The sequence below is a fragment of the Protopterus annectens genome, chromosome 4.part0 (genome assembly GCF_019279795.1).
Source record: "Protopterus annectens isolate FY-2018-M chromosome 4.part0, PAN1.0, whole genome shotgun sequence".
NCBI classification, from domain to species: Eukaryota; Metazoa; Chordata; order Ceratodontiformes; family Protopteridae; genus Protopterus; species Protopterus annectens.
This window is the reverse complement of record NC_056733.1, coordinates 296460938-296483556: the sequence shown is the minus strand read 5'-3', so window position 1 is coordinate 296483556 and position 22619 is coordinate 296460938. Positions and strand designations below refer to the sequence as shown.

Below are 22619 nucleotides of genomic sequence, written 5' to 3'. Positions count from 1 at the left end.
GAACCTAAGAACCTATGAACATTTCGGCCAAAAGTAGCAGGACAGGGGTTAAAAACTTACCCTTTTGGTGTCACCATAGACTTTTGGTTAAAACAAGTTGTGAATAAAGTGGAGAATTTAGTAAAAGATTCATGGGATTTTTTGGGTAGCATTAAGGAAGAGCTTTGGGAAAACAATTTGATTTTCTTGACCGTCGATGTAGTGGACTTATTCACTTGTATCCATAGAGAAGAAGGTTTAGACATGTTTGCTGTTTGAACACAATGTCAGGTTTCTCCAATGAGAAAGTAAATTTAATAGTTGACTTTATAGGTGTAGTTTTAGACTACAATTATATATATTTTGAAGGAGAATACTTCAAACAAAACAAGAGTGTTGCTATGGGAGCCTCATGTGCTCCCATATTTGCAAACTTGGTTCTCCTTGACTGAGAGGTAAATAAAGTCTTTAGATGTGAGTACTTTCAAAATGTCAAATTATACGTAAGATTTTTGAACAACATTTCTATTCTGCAGCATAGTTCCATAGATAGAGTGGAGGAATTTGTTAAGTACCTGAATTCTACTACTAGTTTTTTTTTTAAATTACTCACACAAGTAATCCTTTGTCAATTAGTTACCTTGACACTCAGATTTTTAAAACTCCAAGTGGTTTTACATCTAAAATATATAGAAAACCCACATTAGGCAACTCTTACCTTGAATACACAAGTAATCACCCTACACATCAAAAGGCCAGTATTGTGAAAGGCCAGATGGTAAGGGTTGCTAGAATGACTTCTTCAGCTGGTGACCTTGAGAATGAATTACAGAAAGTTGCGGAAATGTTCTATGAAAGAGGATATCCACAGGGCATGGTTCAGGAAAATGTGAATTGTGTTAGAAGGGAATGGGGTAAGAGATTCAAACCCTTGTTAGAAAATTTTAACATGGTTAGAGAGTCATTTCAGGGACAAAAAAATTTTGAAAGGGCTATGATTTTACCCTACTGGGAAAAGGTAGGGAAAGTAAAGGACATTATGAAAAAAAACTGGGCCATTCTCAGGGGAAACCCAGATGTGAGAAGAGTTGTAGGAGAGAGACCCTACTATGTATACAAAACTGGGGTAAACATAAGCAAAAGTTTTGAACATGTGAAGAACACACAAGCTAATAAGTATGACGGTACTACAAAGTGTGGATTTTGTTCACAATGTTGCTACATAGTAGATTGTAAAATGGTTATTTTAGAAAATACCCTTAAATCAGAAGTAGAATTTGTTAAGGGTAACTGTCACACTTCAGGTGCTTTTTATTCTGCACTGTGTAAGGGGTGTCCAGCATATTATGTTGACAAAACCGAAAGGCAATTATGCAACAGGATATATGAACACATATATCAGATATCCACTAAGAATAATAATAATGAACTGTATAGGCATTCTTTAGTGTGTGGGAATTTTCAGGGGTTCCATTTTGGGATCTTAGAGAAAGTATTAGTTAACCCTAGAGGGAGGGACTACAGAAATTTAATGGAAGAAAAAGAAGTCAAATGGCAGATCAAGCTGCAGGCAGGGGAGGGTATTGATTTAAATGAAGTTATTTCTAGGGACAAAAGGCTATGTTAAAAATTTCCACGAAGTTAGGAAAGTTTATTTCAAGTGTATTAAATATGGTACAGATGTTTAGAAGTATTTTTTAAGTTGTATTTTTTAAACAAAGTGATTGTGTCTTTAAATGCATTTGTGTGGTTGTGACGTCATCAACACATTGGGCTTAATATCAGAGCTTTGGCCGGCTAACATCTACCTGAAATCAGCAGGACGTATAAGTGAATTTAAGTACACTTTTATCTGCTCTTTTGCATTTAGTACTGTATTTAATTTATTTATTTGTGTTTTTCACTGAATATTAACTCAACTGAAATTGTGGCTGTCTCTCTACAGAGTACTTTTTAGAATTTCTGTGTAGCCATTGATAGCAGTGGGGGGTAGTTTCAGCTCATCACTGACATCCTGTCTTGCCTTATGTAAGTGGTACATTTTGAGTTATGTCTGCTTAATATCAGAGCTTTGGCCAGCTAACATCTACCTGAAATCAGCTGGACATTTTAGTGAATTTAAGTACACTTTTATCTGCTCTTTTGCATATAGTACTGTATTTAATTTATCTATTTGTGTTTTTCACTGAATATTAACTCAACTGAAGTTGTGGCTGTCTCTCTACAGGTAGTTCCCCACCCATCCTCGCTGTTCTTGTTTTGGTATTAATGTTGGTGGCTTTGAAATTGCCCGCCCCTCTTGTAGATTTGTATTTGTATTCTCCTTCTGGGCCCATCTCATTTGCTCACTCAGTGAGATCATATTCTGATTTCAGGCACTCCTACTGTGTACAAAGAGAGCATTTGGGAAGGACAAACCCTGTAGCCTCTTAATCCGGCCCTGTTCCTTCCCTCAAAAAAAAAATATATATATATATATATATATATATATATAGATATATATATATATATATATATATATATATATATATATATATATATATATAGTACAGTTTTGTACCTACCATAAATGTAGATGTTCGAGTGCTAATACAGCTGCAGTAATCACAGATGGGTTTTCTGCCATCAGGCGGGTCCTCGGTCGGCCAAATTCCAAAGTCTAGGTCCGGCAGCGGTTGTTGTCGCTTTCTCTCCTGACGTCAGTGAGGCAGGGGTATATAAGACACAGCCGACGCCATGTTCTTCAGTCTTTCTTGCCCCAGATGTCAGGTGCCCCCAGAAGGAAGGCAATACATAAATTATATTTATATACATGCAATGCAATATAATCCAAAATCAGTAGTTGCAAGCAAATATACCATAGAAGGATAACCCAATCAGGTTGTATGAAAAAGGGTTAGGCCCTAGGCCTTTACCAAGAGGGGAAGGAGGGAGGGAAAACTGTACTGCAGCTGTATTAGCACTCGAACATCTACATTTATGGTAGGTACAAAACTGTACTATGTTCATCGTGCATACAGCTGCAGTAATCACAGATGGGTAGAATCCCAAAGCTACGCACAGAGTGGTAGGCACTAGGTGGAACTGGGATGAGCCAGAATGCCCTGCAACACAGCAGTGGCAAAGCCTGCTCTAGTTTTGGAATATAAAGGCAGGTGGTAGTGTTTTGTGAAGGTATGCACAGAACTCCAAGTGGCTGCCTCCAAAATATCTTTGGTAGGAACTCCACTGAGGAAGGCTGTAGAGGTAGCTGTGGCCCTGGTGGAGTGGGATCTGATGCCTGTAGGGACAGATTTTCCATGATAGGAATAACAAAACCGTATGCAGTGGCCTATCCATTTTGAAATTGTCTGTTTGGTAACTGGCTTCCCTTGAGCCCTTACAGCATAGGACACAAAAAGTTGTTCTGATTTCCTGAAGGGCTTTGTTCTGTCCAAATAATAACATAGCTGCCTATGGATGTCTAAGGAGTGTAGCAGCCTTTCCCCTTTGTTTTGAGGATTGGGGTAAAAGGTAGGTAAGTGGATGGCTTGATTTAAAGCTACCCTGGATACCACTTTAGGCATAAATGACGGGTTGGTTCGAAGGGAAACCCTGTCCTGATGGAAGATGAGAAAGGGCTGCACAGCCATGAGGGCTTGTAGTTCCGAAACCCTATGAGCTGAGGTAATGGCCAGAAGGAAAGCTGTTTTCCAGGACAAATATTGCAAATCTGTTGAGGCAGCTGGTTCAAAGGGAGGCAATGTTAATTTTTCTAGAATGTAATTAAGATCCCAGGCTGGTATTGGTTGTTTCCTTGGTGGTCTTATATTCTTAGCCCCTCTGAGGAACTGTCTTAAGAGTGGGTGAGAGAATAAGGGTGGATCCGTGTTGAATTCTGCAGAAATGGCTGAGGCATGGATTTTTATGGAGGAAAATGAAAGTCCACTGTTCAGCAGCTCAGCTAGATACTGTAATACCTGAGGCAAATTCAGTTTTCTAGGGTCCTGGCCTTTTTTCTCATTCCAAGAGCAAAACCGTTTCCATTTTGCGGAGTAAGCCTTTCTAGTAGATGGCCTTCTGGCCTCCAAAATGACATTCTGCACCTCTTTGGGGAGTAGGGTCTGTTGTGGTGTTAAGGAATTTTCCATGCAGCGAGATTGAGAGTTTTCAGCTGACTGTGAAGAGTTTTGTAGCTGTGCTGAGTCAGCAGAAGCGGCATTAGAGGTAGGGACCAGGGAGGAGTATGTGTTAGGCTCCTCAGGAGTGGGTACCAGTGTTGCCTTGGCCAGTCTGGAGCAATCAGTATCATCTTCGGTCTGTCTGCTCTTGCTTTCAAGAGCACCTTGGGCAGAAGAGGCAGAGGTGGGAAAGCATAAACTGTCCATGCTGTCCAACTGAATGAAAGGGCATCCACTCTCCAGGCCTTTGGATGAAAGGTCCTTGAACAAAACTTTTCCAATTGATGATTCCTGTGGGAGGCAAATAGATCTATGTCTGGCCTCCCCCACGCTTGGATTATCTTTGTAAACACTTGAGGATGCAACTTCCATTTGTGTGGATCTGTCATATTTCTGCTTAGATTGTCTGCCAGCGTGTTTTCCAAACCTGGCAAGTACTGTGCTTGAAGTTCGATTTGCCATTCCAGAGCCAAGTTCCAAAGTGTCATGGCTAGACTGCACAGGGGGTATGAATGTGTTCCTCCTTGTTTGTTTATGTACCACATTACTGTGGTGTTGTCTGTTCTTATCAGTAATTGTCCTGGATGCAGGAGGTCCTTGAAAGCTGTAATTGCATTTATCACTGCTAGCATTTCTTTTTGATTGATGTGAAGGTGCTTTTCCTTTTGGGACCATTTGCCCTGAATGCACCTGTCTGTCATGTCGCCCCAGGCGTAATCTGAGGCGTCTGTTGTGATGACTTGATTTGCTTGAGGCTTGCAGAATGGGAGACCTGTGTTTGTTTGACATGCTTGGGCCCACCATAGAAATTCCTTTTGCAAACATGGAATTATTGGTATTATTGTTTCCAAACTGTGGCTGTGTTGAGACCATAGGTTTTAGGTACCATTGAAGTTTCCTCATATGCAACTTTGCACATGGGATTAAAAGAATGCAAGATGCCATGAAGCCCAGAGCCTGCAGGATTTTCCTTGCAGTAAGCCTGGTACATTTTGCTAGTATTTTGAAGTACTGAGTTAGTTGCCCCTGTTTTTCTGGCGTAAGATAGGCCATCTGGGTGTTTGTGTCCAAGTTGGCACCCAGGAAAGTTATTTTCTGAGATGGTGTTAGCCTGGATTTCTCTTTGTTGATTGTGTATCCCAGAGAATGCAGTAACCGTGTTACATAAGCCAGATGTTCCAGAAGTATGTGCTTGCTGTCCGCTTGGATCAGGCAGTCATCCAAATGAGGGTAAATTTGTATCCCTTGAAGTCTGTAGTAGGCAATTACTGATGCCAGGCATTTCGTGAATACTCTGGGCGCAGTAGATAAGCCAAAGGGCAATGCAGAGAATTGATAGTGGATTGAACCTGCAAGAAATCTGAGGTATCTTCTGCAGCTTTGTCTGATTGGGACATGCAGGTATGCCTCCTTGAGGTCCAATGTTACCAGCCAAAACTCCTTGCCCAGCATGGGAAGAAGCTGCTATAATGTGAGCATCTTGAATTTTGGTACGAGTAAGAATGTGTTTAGGATGGATAAGTCCAAAATGGGTCTCCAGACGGTTCCTTTCTTTGGTACCAGAAATAGTCTGGAATAAAAACTTTGACCTTGTTCGTGAGTAGGTACCTCTTGAATAGCTCTCATGTCTATGAGCTTTGAAATTTGTAGTTGTGCCTCTGCCCTTTGATTGTATGGCAGGTTTGGCATGCCTCTCATTTTTGGAAGAGTGTGGAAATGAAATCTGTAGCCTCTGTTTATAACGTCCAGGATCCATTTGTCTGTTGTGACAATATGCCAATTTCTTGTAAATAATGCCAGCTTTCCTCCCAAGGGTGCTGCCAGCTGAGACTTGCTTGGCATGGAAAGGAGGGAGTCATTGGGTTTGTTTCCTGTATTGTTGTGCACTGTCTTCGCCACCTCTTGGTGCTGGAGTTTGCCATTGCCTGCCTCTATATGATCCTTGTGATTGTCCTCTGCCCCTTGTGTGCCTGTATCTACCTCTTTGGGGCTTGTCCGTGGCTGGAAAGGACCAGTTTTTAGAAGGCCAATTTCTGCTAAAACGTGGTGGTTGAACCTGTAGAAAAGCTTTGACAGTTTGCATAGATTTGGCTTTTTCTTCCATTTTCCATAATATCTCCTCAGCATTAGTACCAAACAGCACATCCTTTTGTAAAGGAGCATCTAGAAGTTTAGCTTTCACATGATCAGGCAAGCTTTGTTCCCCAAGCCAGGCATGTCTACGAATGACTGATCCTGTAACAGCAGCTCTACTTGAGGCCTGTAGGACATCATAGCCACATTGTAAGGTGTGTTCACCCACTTGTTCTGCACTATGCATCATATCCTGCAACTCCTTCAAATCTGGTTGTTCAGGTTGAGACATTTTATTTCTTAATTGTGATAACAGAAACTGCTGATATTTAAGCATATGAAACTGACAATTTAAGGCCCTCATGGCTAGGGTGGCCGAGGTATATACCTTTTTACCCCACCTTTCTAAGGATCTTGACTCTCTTTCGGAAGGTAGTGGATTCTTAGCAGTAGAGGCCTTCATTCCCTTGGGGCCTTGAGAAATGGTTTCAGGGTCAGCATTATGGCTTTTGTAGAGAAATTGGTGAGAGTTAGGAACTCTGTAGTACCTATCAGGCTTGACTGGGGCAGGAGGCAGGGAATCCGGATTAAGGCAAGCCTCCGAATAAACATCATCAAGTATGTCCAAGACAGGAGGTATCACCAGAGGTCTGTGTTGAGGTAACAAAAGAAATTCCCTAAGTCTTTTCTTGGAATCAGAAAAGTCTTGGCCTTCCCAATGGAAGTGTTCCCTCAAAGTGTGCAAGGTTTCCCCAAAGGAAAAATCCTCAGGAGGAGATACAGAAGGAATGGACTGCTCTGCATCAGAATCTTCAAAAGGGGAGTAAGAGTGTTCCTCTACATCAGAATGTTCTGAAAAAATGGAGCCCTGATCAGAAGAGGGAGAACCTTCCTCCACTCTGGGTCTCTTGTCTGGAGGGGGCTGGGAACCCCTGATAACAGTAATTAAATCCTCAGCCATTTTAAGCATCTGCTTTTTAGGCATGGGGCCTGGAGATGGGCCCTGTGCAATAGGCCTCTTGGGATGCCTGGCTGATTTGGATTTAGTAAAGGCCTTAATGGAAAAGGAAGATGAGGGTCTAAAGACACTATGGGTGGAAGTGGACCTGTCCACATTAGGAGGCTCAACACTCACAGTGGCTTCGGTGGTTGTAGTCTGGGTAAGGGCCGAGGTACCTGCGGTCTCGGTTACAGAAGACACCGCCAAAGAAGTGTCGTCGGTAGTCAGGGACTGCATAGGCGTCTCGCTGAGAACCGGACCACGTGTAGCCGGTTTTGGCGTGGTGCCGGTGGGGACCGCGGACCTCGCGTGTTGGTCCTTGTCCTTGAGTTTTTTGGACAAAACGGTAGTCGGAGTCTCCGACGACATTTTATAATCAAAGGCTTTACCAAAAAAGTGTTGGCCCGACGCTTAATAGTGCGTTTATTGAAAGTAGCGCAAAAGCAACAGCCCGAGACGTCATGGTCTGGGCCTAAACAAGGTATGCAGAGGGAATGGAAATCCTTATGCGGTATTTGCTTCCCACAAGAAATACAATTGTTAACTTTTTCTGACATCGGTCTGAGGCAAGAAAAGTTTCCCCAACGGGGTACTTAGCTTTAATGAAGACTTCGGTTTCCAATTTTTCGTAAATTTAGGAGCTGGCCGACCGGCACTTGCGAACTGCTTCTGCTTCGGGCACCGCGCGGCAAAAAAGACTGAAGAACATGGCGTCAGCTGTGTCTTATATACCCCTGCCTCACTGACGTCAGGAGAGAAAGCGACAACAACCGACGCCGGACCTAGACTTTGGAATTCGGCTGACCGAGGACCCGCCTGACGGCAGAAAACCCATCTGTGATTACTGCAGCTGTATGCACGATGAACATATATATATATATCTTATTCATCTGCTCTTACTGTAACTGTCTTAGTTGGTCTTCCACGTGCTATCCGTTCAGTCGCTCTTACTCTGCACTTATTACTGCTTGTTAGTAGCCTTCTAATTTACTGCTATCTGCACTTGTTTTTTAGTCATTTGTTAATTTAATTGCATTTATTTAAACTGTATTTGTCGTAGTGTTGCTACACGCTCGGGTGTGCTGGCCTGCACTACAATTTGAATTGTATTTACTGCTGCTTTAGCTGCTTTTTTGTAACAAAAAAAAATTCTAACTTGTTTCCTGCCTTTCCTGTAACTAGTCAAGTCCAGATACAGACTTGCTGTATCCAGGACTGTTGGTAAGCCTCTGAGCCCCCCAAGCCTTTCTGTGTTGGAGGGAAGCCTTCTAGCTTATCAGTGGGAGTGGTAAGCACTAGGTAGCCTATCTACCATGGGAAGAGTGGGTTTTGGCCCTGAAATTGTAGTTCATTGACCGTTTGGGCAGTTTTTCCATCTCTTTCTACTTTCTGGTTAAAAGCCCGTTTTGCGTTTGGTCCCCGCCTTTCCTATAACTAGTGTAATCCAGGTACAGAGTTGCTGTATCCAGGACTGTTGGTAAGCTTCTGAGCCCCACAAGCCTTTCTGTGTTGGAGGAAAGCCTTCTAGCTTATCAGTGGGAGTGTAAGCACTAGGTAGCCTGTATACCATGAGAGGAGAGGTTTTTGGCCCAGAAATTGTAGCTTATTGACCATTTGGACAGTTTGTCCGTCTCTTTCAACTTTCTGGTTTAAAAGACCACATCTGTGCTTGTTTCCCATTTTTCCTGTAACTAACCTACTGGGTAGCACTAGAAAGCCTTAAACTGATACAAGCCTTCTAGCTTAGGAGCGAGACTTTGGAGTGAGTAAGTATCAGTTTTCTGTACTTTCTCGCTGTACTTAACTGTTTTCCGCCTAAACGCAGAATTTCCAGTGTTTATTGTGATTTAAAAGCTTGTTTTTTTTCACATATTGTACTTATTTGACTGCCCGCACTTTTAAAAAGTTTTTTGTTTAAATATATAACTGTTGTAGGCTACACACTAAAGTATGATAGCCTTTTCTGATCGTTTGTAGTCATTTAAAGCTATTTTAAGTGTATTTTTTACTGTTTTTGCCTTATCTTTTCAAAAAAACAAAAACATTCCTTGTTTCCCGCCTTTCTAAGCTAGTATAGTCCAGTTTTCAGGCTAGTGCTGAATTCAGGGCTGTGATACTAGTTTCTGAGTTACCCATACCTTACTTGGATAGAAGGAAGTTTCTCTGTTCACCTGTGAGAGAGGGAAGCTTTGAGCAACCTATCTGTCCCTGGAAGAGTGGTTCCAGCCCAGAAGTTAGTAGTTTATTGGCCATTTTGGGCTAATTTCTATCTCTTTCATATCCCTACTATAAAAACTGCATTTGCACGGTTTTGCACACCGGGCAATGCCGGTTAGCTACGGTTAAATTATTCCCGGCTCCACTAAGTCTCCTCTTCAGTTTTTCTCTTGAAACTAGCCTAACTCTCAACCTAAGCACTCAAAAAGCATCTTACAGCCCAGCACTTGCTCAGACCTAATAGCAAGCACTAATAAACCCTGACACTGATTGCCCAGCAGGGCAAGGCTCTTTATTCACTCCTCACCAACCAAGCGACTAAGCAGCTCACCCTACTATACAGGCATGACCAAAGGGCAACTTCAGGTGTACTCTCCAGTCCAGCTGGTGAATCTGGGTATCCTGAGGCAATGTTACAACTGCCTCATGTACACAGACAACCCTCTCCTCCTACCACAAACACTAACATATGTGAGAGATGCAATTATACAGTGAAACTGGAAGCTAAGCTGTCTCTACCCAAGACTGGAACAGACAGTCAAGAGGAGAAGGTTAACACTTGCACCACAATTCCAGCCACACACAGACCTACTAAAACAGCACTGGCAAAAAATACACATAAATACACAAAAAAAGCATCAGAGACCTCCAATGCAGACACCCAAACAACCTGCACTTCCCGTCACAAACCAGACAACACATAAAACACAAAATCAGTGTGCCGCACAATCACAGCCCTTAAGGCGAAATAACATACTTAACACACTAGAAATAGATGATGCTGTAGTCAGGCACACTGACGTCCCACTCACTAGGCTGGGCAAGCAGAAGGTTACTGTTAGCTGCATGTTGGGAGCCAGAATCTGCCACATAACACAAGCACTCAGGTCACTCCAGAACAAGTACAAATATGACTCTATCATTGTTCATGTTGGTGTGAATGACCTAAGACGTACCTCCCTGGACTACATGAAAAGAGACATGGAAGAGCTCTCTGATCATGTAGCCCAGGCTGGTATGACCCTGACCCGAGTAGCATCCTGCCCTCACCAAGAATGATACCTCAGTATAAAGAAAAAATGATCAATTTCAACAATTGGCTAAACTTCTGATGTCATTCAAAGGGGATCCAGTTTCTGTCAGCCTGGGATGACATACTCGACAAGCCATGTTGCTTCATAAGAGATGGCTTGTACCTGTCACCTCTAGGCTTTTGAATACTGGCCAAGGATCTTGCTGCCCCCATAGTGCCTTTTTTAGGCAAGGCTCAAAAGTCAAACCCACCTCCGTAAACAGCACAATTAACAAAAAACTGAGGGTTATGCTACTCAACACCAGGAGTTTAAATCTCAAAATGCATGCACTCGAAGCACTCCTCAGTATGGAGAATGTCAACATCTGTGCAGTAACTGAAACCTGGTTCAAGGCTCCAGAGAGCACCCCAGCACTACCGGGCTACAACTCATACCAGACGTTCTGGCCACAGAACATGGACCGAAACACAAAAGGAGGGGGTGTATCCATATTCATTAAGGATACCTACACCTCCAGGTTAGTGGCGCAGCATGATATCTCTGAGATCATCCATGTGCAACTAACATTGGCAAATCTGCAATGCAAATTGTGGCCTGCTACAGATCACCCTCCATGACCCAGGACCCAGGACCACTCCACCTTTCGGGAGACACTGGAAAACATGAAGGTCCTACCAAACACCCTGATATTGGGCGATTTCAGTTACCCTACCATTCATTGGGAAAACTACTCAAGTGCAAATTCCCAGGCCCACCGCTTCCTGGAATTCATCAACTCAAAAGCCCTGGATCAGCTGGTAAACTCCCCTACCAGGGGTGAAAACATATTGGACCTAGTCATCACCAACATGGGCGACAGGTGTTCCACACCGGAGGTCAACCCGTCACTGGTTTGATCAGACCATAAACTAATCACTCTGGATGTCCACACCCCACCACCACCCCCAACTAAGGAAACCACAGTAAAAAACTTTTCTAAAGCAAACTTCACCTTACTTAAGACAGAGGTGGTAAGTTTCACAGCCCGCACACTAAAGGATAACGCTGCCCAAGATGCAGAAACCTTTACAAATGCACTCTATGAGCACCTACAAGGATGCATGGATCATGCCATCCCTAGCAAAACCAAGACTCACTCCTCTAAGTGAAGAAAACCAGTTTGGTGGTCCCCCTGCAATAAACAGGCTGTACAATAGAAGGAGGAAACTAGTTCAGAAAAAAAGCAAATCCCAAGAAGGAAAGACATCCTTGATCAGTATCAGTAAGAAACTGAGGTCCCTCATGAAATCATCCAAGGCTAACTTCTAAAGAAAAATAGCCAAGGATTCAAAAGATAACCACAAAGCCTTCTTTAGCTATGTTAAGAATCTAAGTGGCAACTCGCAGATATGCACTGAACTAGTGCAAAATAGCACAAAATATACTGAACCTACTGATATTGCCAACATCCTGGCAGATAGATTCAGTGCAAACTTCACCCCCTCTCACCTCCAAAAGGGCCCACAATACCGGAAAAGTGTAGTGTCCCAAAAATCACAGATGCACAGGTGAAAACAGCCCTTTCAAAAGCCAAAAACACAGCATCAATGGGACCAGATGGTGTCCCAGGCTGCGTCTTGCACGAACTACAGAATGAACTAGCCCCCCACCTAAACACGCTGATCAACCTCAGCCTCTCCACAGGCTACGTGCCCATAGAATGGCACACAGCAATGGTTATTCCTCTCCACAAAGGAGGGGCCACAACTGACCCTGGTAACTATCACCCCATAAGCTTGACTAGCCTGGTCTGCAAGACTATAGAGCGCATCATTATGGAACTCATTAACAAAGACATTGGGAACCTCCAAACACTTGACCCCGACCCAGTTTGGCTTTGTTAAGGGCAGATCATGCCTACTAAAACTGGTTGACTTCTTTGAGACAGTCACCAAGGCCATAGACAAGGGAAAGGTGGTTCACACAGCCTATCTTGACCTCGACAAGGCTTTCGACACCATTCCCCAGCCTGAACATAAACCCCTACATCATGAGATGGGTTGCCAACTGGCTTACAGACAGAACTCACACAGTAAGAGTAGCAGGCTCCAGGTCTGACTCTATACCAGTCACAAGTGGTGACCCGCAAGGCTCGGTCCTGGGATCTCTACTGTTTGGCATATACTTCTCAGAAGTACGGGCAAACACAGTAGGACTATGGCTAACCAAGTTCACTGATGACTGCAAACTGGGAGCCATAATTGACTCTCCGGCTGACATAGACATCCTCCAAAAGGGCTTTACTGAGATGGACACCTGGTGTCAAAGTCATGGCCTCAAGCTAAATGCCAAAAATGCATAGTCATCCCATTTGGGAAAAACAAAACACCCATGAATTATCACTTAGGTGGCAGCCCCCTTAATACAGAAGAGGTAGTAAGAGATCTGGGGACCCAGGCAGATAGTAATCTCTCCTTTGACAATCATATTGCCAAAGTAGTTAGGAAATCCTGTGTGACCCATTTAATTACTAAAGGGTTTGCATCTAAAAATAAAGAGGTTATAGTGCCCCTCTACTCGTCACTCATTAGACCCATCTTAGAGTACAATGCCCCATTTGGGATGTACCTCACAAGACACTTCCAACAGCTGGAAAGACCACAAAAGTACCTCACCAAGAGGATTACTGGTCTCAAACATGTGTCCTATGCAGCCCAACTGAAAAAACTCCAGCTGTACTCAGTGGGATATTGCTTACTCAGAGGTGATCTCTGCCTGACTTACAAAGCCATGTCCAAATCAGAATTGATGGACATGTTCCACCTAAAGAAATCCAAGTCACTGAGAGCCACATGCTCTAGTGAGCTAAACCTCGCCACAACAATAAATAGAACAAGCTGGAGGGATACATTCCTGTCACAGAGACTCCCCATGCTTTGGAACAAAATTCCAAATTACATCAGGCAGAGCCCGTCACTAACACTCTTCAAGAGAAACCTTGACGAGTGGATGGGTAACAGAAAGTACACCCCTGGGATCACTTCATTGGCTCTGCTTGACAGAGGATCAGTTAATTAATCAATGGGGCGGCAAAAGCCGACACACTCTGGCTAGGCTTATAAATGCCCTCGGGCAGATAGCCTAGTACATACCTATGAACCTATGAACCTAAATGTTGGATTTAATAGAAGGCACGTATTCTGATGAAGTCCCCATTTTGAGGGGATGAAAGCCCTCAACGATTACATTTTAAACATTTTTTAATAAAACATTTGATACCTTTGGAAGATTTTGGAGAGTTCTGGCTGCAACACAGTGATTTTATCATTTTATTTTCGTTTTGGTTGTCACTGGGGTTGTTGTTTAAACATGTTGAGTGTAAGAGTCATAATTTAACAGATATGTGAGCTGCACTGAAGTCTTATAAAATCTATATTAATTAAGCTAAAAGTGTGATTTAATCTGGAATATGTGGGTTTTTCAGTGGCATAAAAATATATAACATATGGTTTATTTCTATGCAATGTATATCTGCAATGTGCTTTCTGAAGTTGTATGAAAAGCTACTTGAATGTGTGACCTTTTTTATGAACTGTATAAAACGTTTATGGAGTTTGCCACTGAAAACTGTAACTTCCTTCTGATGGGAACTGCAGCAATTATGCATAGAATGCAAAATGTATTGTAGACAAATTTAACAGGCTGCAATTTGCTCTGGCTTGTGACTACAAGATATGTGACTCTTCCCAATGTAGAAAGTTAAGGACTTTAAAAGAGGAATTAGGCAGTTCTGTTAGGGAGATAGCTTACAGAGGGAAGGCAAACAAACATATTAGTATGTTAATGTGAAACTTTGTTTTATTCATCTGTGAATTATGTATGGAATATAAGGATAAAAATGTATGAATATAGAAAATGTTTGAAAAAAGAGAAGAGATAGTAAGAGGGAGCAGTACCCTGCAGCTTGTGATCTGTCAGTTTGTATAGTTGTCTCATTGGTATTCTGGAAATTCAGCTATTGTAGTTTAGTGCAGTATCTCTACTAGCTAGAAAACTAGCTAGAAAAAATTGTCTATCTGCAGAAACATATTTTTGCTCAAAAGGATTTTTTTATGCTTTAAAGTGCAAATCCATATATTTCTGTGTATTCAACTGTTAATTGTACTGCTTAGCTCATTCTTTCTTGAGTAAAGTATTTTATTCACTTTAAAAATATGACTGATCATCTATTTAGTTATGTATTAGTTGCTAAAATGGTGGTATATACTTCTAATGGGCAATACTGGTCTACTCCATGCTATCATTTATGTTTTTAATTATTTAGCTTATTAACAAGAATGAAATAGTAACTAGATGATGTTCATTATTAGATCAGTGTTGCAGTAGCTTATAGCTGTATGACATGTATCCAGCCAGTATACAAAAGCTTTTGAGCACTTCCATGACCACCATATATGTCTAAGAAAACTTGAGGACATGCTGGTATAAAAGCAGATGTCAGAAATGTATTGCCACTGAAGATTTCAGTCAGACTCAGTCTTTGCTGTATCTGCAGTGTTTCAGCAATTGGCTTGTTCTAAAGTTTGGGCAGATAAGTACCCCTCAGGGGACTTTTCTTTGATTTTGTATATCATTTGTGTAAAATTTTTCTGTTGCCTAGAAGAAAATGGAGCTGTCACTGTGGTAGAAAGAGTCGTTATAAAGATTCACACACAGCTTGCTTGGAAGTCTAGGAGAGTCATACAAAGTTTGCTCTTGTAACATCTGTTTCTCCTTTACTCCCAAACCATAAAAAGTCAGTTTAGCAGCCTTAATATATTTCTTGAGAACTAGTGGCTTAAGGTCCTTACTTGGATATCAATGGATATTGGCTTGAGAACCTTTGGCATCCCCATCTCTACTCCTAAGAAAAGAAAATTGGTCACACTGGTTTCTGAAGTGGCTTTTTTTGTCCTATCTTCCCTGACCTCTGATGGTTGACTCCACAGTAGTCTTATTGGAGTCTTCAGACCATCTTCCACTTTCTGGTGACCCCTTTGGTGCTGCTGTTATGGATTCTACTAAGAGCTGGGAGTCTAGAAAACCCTCACTGACCAAATGTATGGACCAAAAGGGAGAATACTGCTTAGTGATCTTGGAAGGCCCAAATGGTATCCCTCAAGAACCATAATATTAGACACCCAGAAAGAAAATTCAGAAACTAAACATCTTTCTCCTCCTTCTACCAATCTGCCAAAGAGGCAGAAATGGTACATTTTTGCCAAAGTTTTTCAATCCATGCAGTCTGCTTCCTTAGACTTTTCACAATTAAAAAGGAAAATGTATCCTTATTTTTCTATCAGTGACTTTCCCAATCAAATGTAGAAGAGATAAGGCTGGATTATGCTTCCCAGGTGCCGTCTTCTGACTCTTTGGAGTGAGAATTTGAGGATAATATGTCATCAGATTTATTTATTTAGCATTTGTTTACTGGGAAAGTCTGACTTGGAACAAAGCCAATTTTCAGTGGAGGCCTGGGGAGAAATGCTCCAAATGCATGTCTTTGTAACGTGGGAGGAAACCGGAGTACTCAGAGAAAACCCATACGAATGCAGGGAGGACATGCAGACTCCACACAGAAGGCACTCCAGCCAAGAATCAAACCAGAAAACCTCTTGCTGTGAGGCGACAACACTACAGCTGCACCACTGCACAGTCATTCCAGTGTAGAGGCAATATCCTTTCCAGACACTATATCTAGAATGAAAGACAGCTTCCAATGAGAGAAGAAAAAATATCTGGAAGACAAAAATATAATACAAGCTTCTTCAGGAAGGTACCTTCAAGCATCTTGCCATTTCCCCCTTTCATTGCTGCTCTGGTCGACACATTCAATACTGCCTGTGTTTCAGTAGACAGTTGGCCTTCTGCACCTAAAAATTCTGCTAGGCTTCTTCACTTCCATAAATTCTTCTTTCTTAATCCTGTGGCAGACACAGCTGTAATTTTATTAGCTAAGGACACTAGTTCCAAACAATTAACTGCTAATAATTCATGCCCTCAGACAAGGATGTAAGAGCTTTTTATGGGTATAAGAAAAAAAGTCTATACATTTTCTATTCTTACCTTTAGAACAGTCAGTTGTCAGACTCATATGGTTAAATAATTGCTGTTAATGTTTGCAGATGTGAATAAAAAATTGCTAAGTTTCCTCTGAGGTAAAATCTTTTTTACTTTGCAAGATTACATTTGTCTGTGAAATAACAAAGCATTCTTTAAATTGTTCATATGATGCAGCTGATGCAGTTATCTCCAACAATTGCAACAGAGTCAATGACATGCAGATAGCATGGTAGGCATGTTGAGCAGATCCTGTACAGATCTCAATGAATGGAAATTACACCTTGAGGTCTTCCAAGAGGCTATATCTATATGTGTGGATCTTTTTGTCTTAATTCACAGCAGCTTGTAAACAGATTCTGCTCCAGTAGACCTTGCAGAAAGGCCTGCAAGATCGATGCCCATTCCTTTACATGTATGGGAATGTTTGCTGTGCCTTCCCCGTCCTCTGATAGTCAGTGTTCTTTTAAAGATCAAAAAGAACTATACAGAAGTCATTTTGGTAACTTTCTTTTTGCCCAGACAACATTGGTTGCCCCTTGAAAATCACCAGGGACAATTACCACAACCTTCTACAAAGAATGGATCTACTCATACATTCAATAGATCACTGATCCATCCCAGCCTGCAGAACCTCCACTTGACTGCTTTGATGTCAGAAATTTGATTTCACTAAGGTACCTTGTCTCTGACAATGGGCAGCAAGAATTAAAGGAGGCTATGAAACCTGCATCTAGAAAAGCATATTTATTCAAATGGGAGAGATTTTCTAGGACATGGAGAACCAGGATCTGTACTAGGCAATAGCCCCTCTGGTTCTCCATTATCTTGTGTCAATTGCTCAAATCAGACCTTTCTTACTCATCAATTAAAAATCATATTTTAGCCATTTCTGCCTATCTTTCTTTAGATCCCCCTTCTTCCTTACGTCAAATAAAACAATTTTGAAATTTTTTTTTTTTTTTTGCATATCCATCCTCTTTAAAATCAGGTGTCTCCTCCTTGGGAACTGAACTGTGTTTTAGAAAAAAAATCACTTTACCATCTTTAAACCAGCTTATCAAACTAATTTGAAATTCTTGACACAGAAAACTATTTTATTCACTGTCCTGACTTTAGCTAGGTGTGTATTTAGTTGCAAACTTTGGTGGTAAGTAAACCCTTCCTCCTATTTTATAGGTGCATGACAACATTAAAAACTAATCCTTCCTTCTTCCTTTACACCTAAAGTGGTTTCAGAATTGTCTTTGAATCAATACATTCATCTCCCTTAGTTCTTTCTTGAACCTAAAAATGGGGGAAAGAGAATTCTACATACACGGCATGCCCACAGACAGTTCAGATACTGCAATGACAGTGCAAAAGACTCTAGAGCTTTGGATCAGCTTTTTATCTCTTCTTGTGGAAAGAAAAAGGGATAACCCATGTCAAATCAGACAGATTTTAAACAGTTACCTTAACTCCTTCCATTTTTGTTATTCCCACCATGGTAAGTCCCTTTTTCAGAAGGTTAAAAGTCACTCTACAAGAACAATAGCTATGTCTAAGGTATTTTGGAAATGGGTGGATTCTGTATCCATTGCAGAGGCAGCTACTTGGTTTTATATTCACACTTTCACAAAACTTTAGAAGATTGACTCATTTTATAGTGTCAGAGGATTTGCTAGATCAATTCTCCAAGGGCTTCTAGACTCTGACCCTCTATCTTCCTCTGTGGATGTCTAGGCTATGGCAATTACATGCAGCTGCAACTGTAATCTGATATAAACATAGTAAAGTTGAGTAAGTAAACTTACCATAATAATATATGTTTGAACACGTTACTGTTGAAGTACTGCAACCCTACCACCACCCCCTTCTGATTTTACTCTTTTATTGCTCCTTTCTGGATCATATTCCTTCTCCATTTAAATTCTGACCAGGATGGGGTTCCCCTTTACCCTGTTCCTCTTTTCTAGTACCATATAAATATCCAAAACTTTCCAACTTGTTCAGGTTACTTCCATATAATACTCTCCTTTTTTGGGAGAGACAAGAGAGCTCTGAAATATGATGCCCATACATTTATTTTTATACCAGTGTGCTCTTGTGTTTTCCCAGACAAATTGTGCACATGAAATGCATCCCAAAACTTTCATATATGGGCTGGACATCTGATCCTTGGCAGGCTATATCCCATATAGCTATAAAATACTGCTACAGTGATCTAGTCAAATGTCTAATGTTATAGTAAGCTATACTGTCCCCAGCATGTTTATCTGTAAGGGTACCAGTTTATAACTTGGACCAGTGTGCGAATGTAAGAGTTTATTCCAAATACAGATACTCTGGGCAAGTGAGTACTAGAAGGCATAGAGACCTAGACAGAGTAGTGAGAAAGGAGGTCCAGGGCCAAAGACTCTGCTTGGTATGTTGTTCAGTGAGGATCTCATTCTTGGATGCAGATGGTGTAGGCCCATCCATACCCAGGGCAACTGTACATATTTCCAGTAATGTTCTTGTAGCCAAGCTGAACTTAGTGACTTCTTTAATAATTCATATATGTGTGCCTTTTTAAACTGCAATCAGTACGGTACCACTATTGTGGCTCTAGAGACCATCCCCTGGTGGCCATCAGATTTAAGCTTTTAATGTTTAAAGAAAATTTAGTAGTGGCCAGTGGAACAGATCCATACACCACAGCTCCTGTCCACAGTCTCTTTTTTCACACTGAGTACTTTATATCTGTACTTTTTTAGTCAACAGCAAATGACAACCACCCCACAGAAGAAGAAGAAGATTAAATAATTATATGTCATAAATTAAGAGTGTCATTACTTAATTCCAGCTGAGAATTAAAAAGGTATATGGTAGGTCAGGCTCTTATTTATACTGCTATGTTTTGTCTTACAGTTCATAAGAGAAAAAATAATTAAAATGCCAGAAGACGATTATAATGAATGGCTGCAATCCAAAGTAGGCGATGTTTATAGAACACAGAGTGCTCCTCCCATGAGGTGATCGACTGAAGAATTACAAATGTTTGTACCACGTCAGAGCTCACTGATGTCATCTAACTCACCATATAGTATGACCACATTGCTGCTCAGTACCAATACAGTGACAGAACAACAAATTAGAACAGACCTTCACTCATCTGTGCCACTCGCCAACCCACCAAGCTTGATGACATTAGTTTTACATCAAATGAATGTAAAGCAATTGTTCAACATAATGTTGCATCAAATGTTGTTTTATAGTCTGGTTAACCAAAAAATTTTGTGAAGGTATTAATTTAACCATCAATGTTGTGCAGATTTCAATTTAATTGTCTAGGAAATTCTTCCTTTGTTTTGTCACTCAGGTAACTGCAAATCTTAAATATCTACAATCATTATTTACAGAATTGATTTAAAACTGAGGTAACAGATGTAAAATTAATGAATATTATAATGGAGCTACCATTGCATGAACAAAAGTTTAAGGTAACAATATTAGAAAAAGTGCATTGAAATGGCACAAATACTCAGTGCTAATGGTCAAACTGATTCACTAAAAGTACAGAAATGAACAGCTAGGGGAATCTTTGCTTCTTGTACCATTGTATGGGTGCTATGTCACCATAATTTATTTTAATAACTATGGAAATCAGATGCATTTTAGGACCCCATGGCTGGAGCAGAAAGAAAGAAAGAAAGAAAATATCTGTTAAGAAGGAAGGAAGGAAGGAAAGAAAGAAAAACAAATATCTATTAAGAAGGAAGAAAGGAAGAAAAGAAAAAATATCTATTAAGAAAGAAGAAAGGAAAGAAAGAAAAACAAATATCTATTAAGAAGGAAAAAAGGAAAAAAGAAAAAATATCTATTAAGAAGGAAGAAAGGAAAGAAAGAAAATATCTATTAAGAAGGAAGAAAGGAAAGAAAAATATATCTATTAAGAAGGAAGAAAGGAAAGAAAGAAAAAATATCTATTAAGAAGGAAAAAAGGAAAGAAAAAAATGCCTATTGCATTTTAAGATCAAATGTATTTTATACAAATACTAAGAACATTGAGATGTCTGCACTAAAACCATCTGTTTAAAACCAAGACAAACACCATGTAAGTCATATTTTGCATTCTCTTGTTGTTACCAATATTTGTTAACTATCATTATGGGATACAGTAGCATTTGCATGGGGAGAATAAAAATAGATGTAATTATCACATTTATTAAAAGTGTTGAAATAATGTACAAATATATGTTTCAAACAGCACAGTTAAGACAAGACCAAATTCAGACTAGATAATAAAGATCATGTTTCAGTCTTTAACTACTTTCATAAAGATGTTGTCAAATTCCTGAGGTTCAGATGTCTTTAGAATAATTTATACAGGGCCAATTTCTTACACAACACAGAAAAAAAGTTAGACCAGCTCCAGACTGCAGGTCACAGCAACTTTTACATTTACAGTATAAACAGCATCTCTTGACTGTATACAGCCAGTCAACAAAAATAAGTTAAAGCTGGTATTTTAAGATTTAGTAATCAGACAGAAACTTTTTGATAGTTACTTTCAGGGTCTCTGTGAGATTGCCAAATGTCTAAAGAAAACGGGTCAAGTTGCCAATGCAGATTTAAGTATTCTTATGAGATGTACAGGAAGTAGAAATACAAACTGTAATAGCACATTTATGTTTACTGTATATTGTAGAGCATATGATAATGTACTGCAATACTCAATGCAATGTCACTCACACAGCAAAAGTACAGTTGCACCTCTGCTGCTGATGAATAGTAAAGTTTACATCAAAATTGTTTTGAACCTGTGTGTCTTATTGGCCTTGTATCTTCAAACTGTATGATTTGTTAGGCCCCTTGCTAATTTCAGGGTCTATTTACATGTTGGATTTGATGCTTCTTATGAGTGTGATTCAAAAGCTATTAATTAGTAGAAATTTAGAAATGCAAATAAAGGCATTTTGGCATTAGTGCAGATTGTAGAACACTAAATAAAACACATGAGTTGCAGATAACTTATGACAAAACCAAACAGTTTTTGCATTCAGGTTAACACATTTGCAGATTTTAAACTATGCCTTTTATTGTTGCCATAATATGTGCAAACATAAATGGTTTAGATGTATGGATGGATAATGGGTCTTCTATTCCCATGTCTGTACACATGTTCTTGTGAAGAAGTTATAGCAAAAACATCTTTAGCTTATCTTTGTAGAAAGTATATTAACACAGAAGTGTGGCGAATAGGCCTTTTTGTTTATTTCACTTAAAATGTACTTCATAATCATTGAAAAATTAGAGTTTTTATCTTTTGCCATCCAAGCCAAACTTGAAACAGGAAAATCACAATTTTTCTGTCACATGCTTTTGTCTAGACTGTTGATGTTCATAGCACTATTTTCAATTTTTCTCAAAGTACCGTTTGTTTAAAAAGGAACCACCACTGCACAATTGGAAATTTACACCATGAAGAGGGATTTCTGCACTTCAAAATAAGACTTATCACTGGTAAAGCCAGTCTTAATATATATAGTTCATAGGTTCATATGTTCATAGGTAGGTACTAAGCTATTGGTCCTAGGGCCTATATAAGCCTAGCCAAAGGTACCCTGGCTTTCGCCACCCAAGAAAATGATTTTCCTGTGCCACTATCGAGCAGAGCCACAGAAGTGATCCCTGGGGTGAATTTCCTATCTCCCATCCAATCATCAAGATTTTTCTTGAAGAGCACTAATGAGGAGCTTTGTTTGATATAGATAGGTAGTTTATTCCAGAGTATGGGAAGTCTCTGGGGCAGGAATCTATCCCTCCAGCATGTTTTGTTTATTGTGGTGACAAGGTTTAGGTCCCTAGACCGTGTAGCTCATAGGGATTGGGATTTCTTTAAGTGGAGGATGTCTAAAAGCTCTGGGTTTGACATAGCTTTGTTTGTTAGGCAGAGATCGCCTCTGAGTAGGCGATATGCAATGGAGTAAAGCTGCAGTTTTTTGAGACGGTCTGCATAGAGCATCTGTTTGTGGCCGGTAATCCTCTTTGGAACAATTAATTCTTAGAAAAATTGCATTTCAGTCTTTTTCTTCTCTGAGTCTTTCATACTGA

At 40.4% G+C, this 22619-nt stretch overlaps 1 protein-coding gene across 2 annotated transcripts in view; it reads left to right on the top strand.

The window, feature by feature from the left end:
- Nucleotides 1-20313, top strand: part of CCDC60 (coiled-coil domain containing 60) — a 751208-nt gene extending 730895 nt beyond the window's left edge. For both annotated transcript variants that reach the window (XM_044068284.1, XM_044068283.1), the window contains one exon: nucleotides 19434-20313. In XM_044068284.1, the coding sequence (XP_043924219.1) occupies nucleotides 19434-19541 (108 nt within the window). In that variant the 3' untranslated portion in view covers nucleotides 19542-20313. The remainder of the gene's footprint in view (nucleotides 1-19433) is intronic.
- Nucleotides 20314-22619: the final 2306 nt, after the last annotated feature.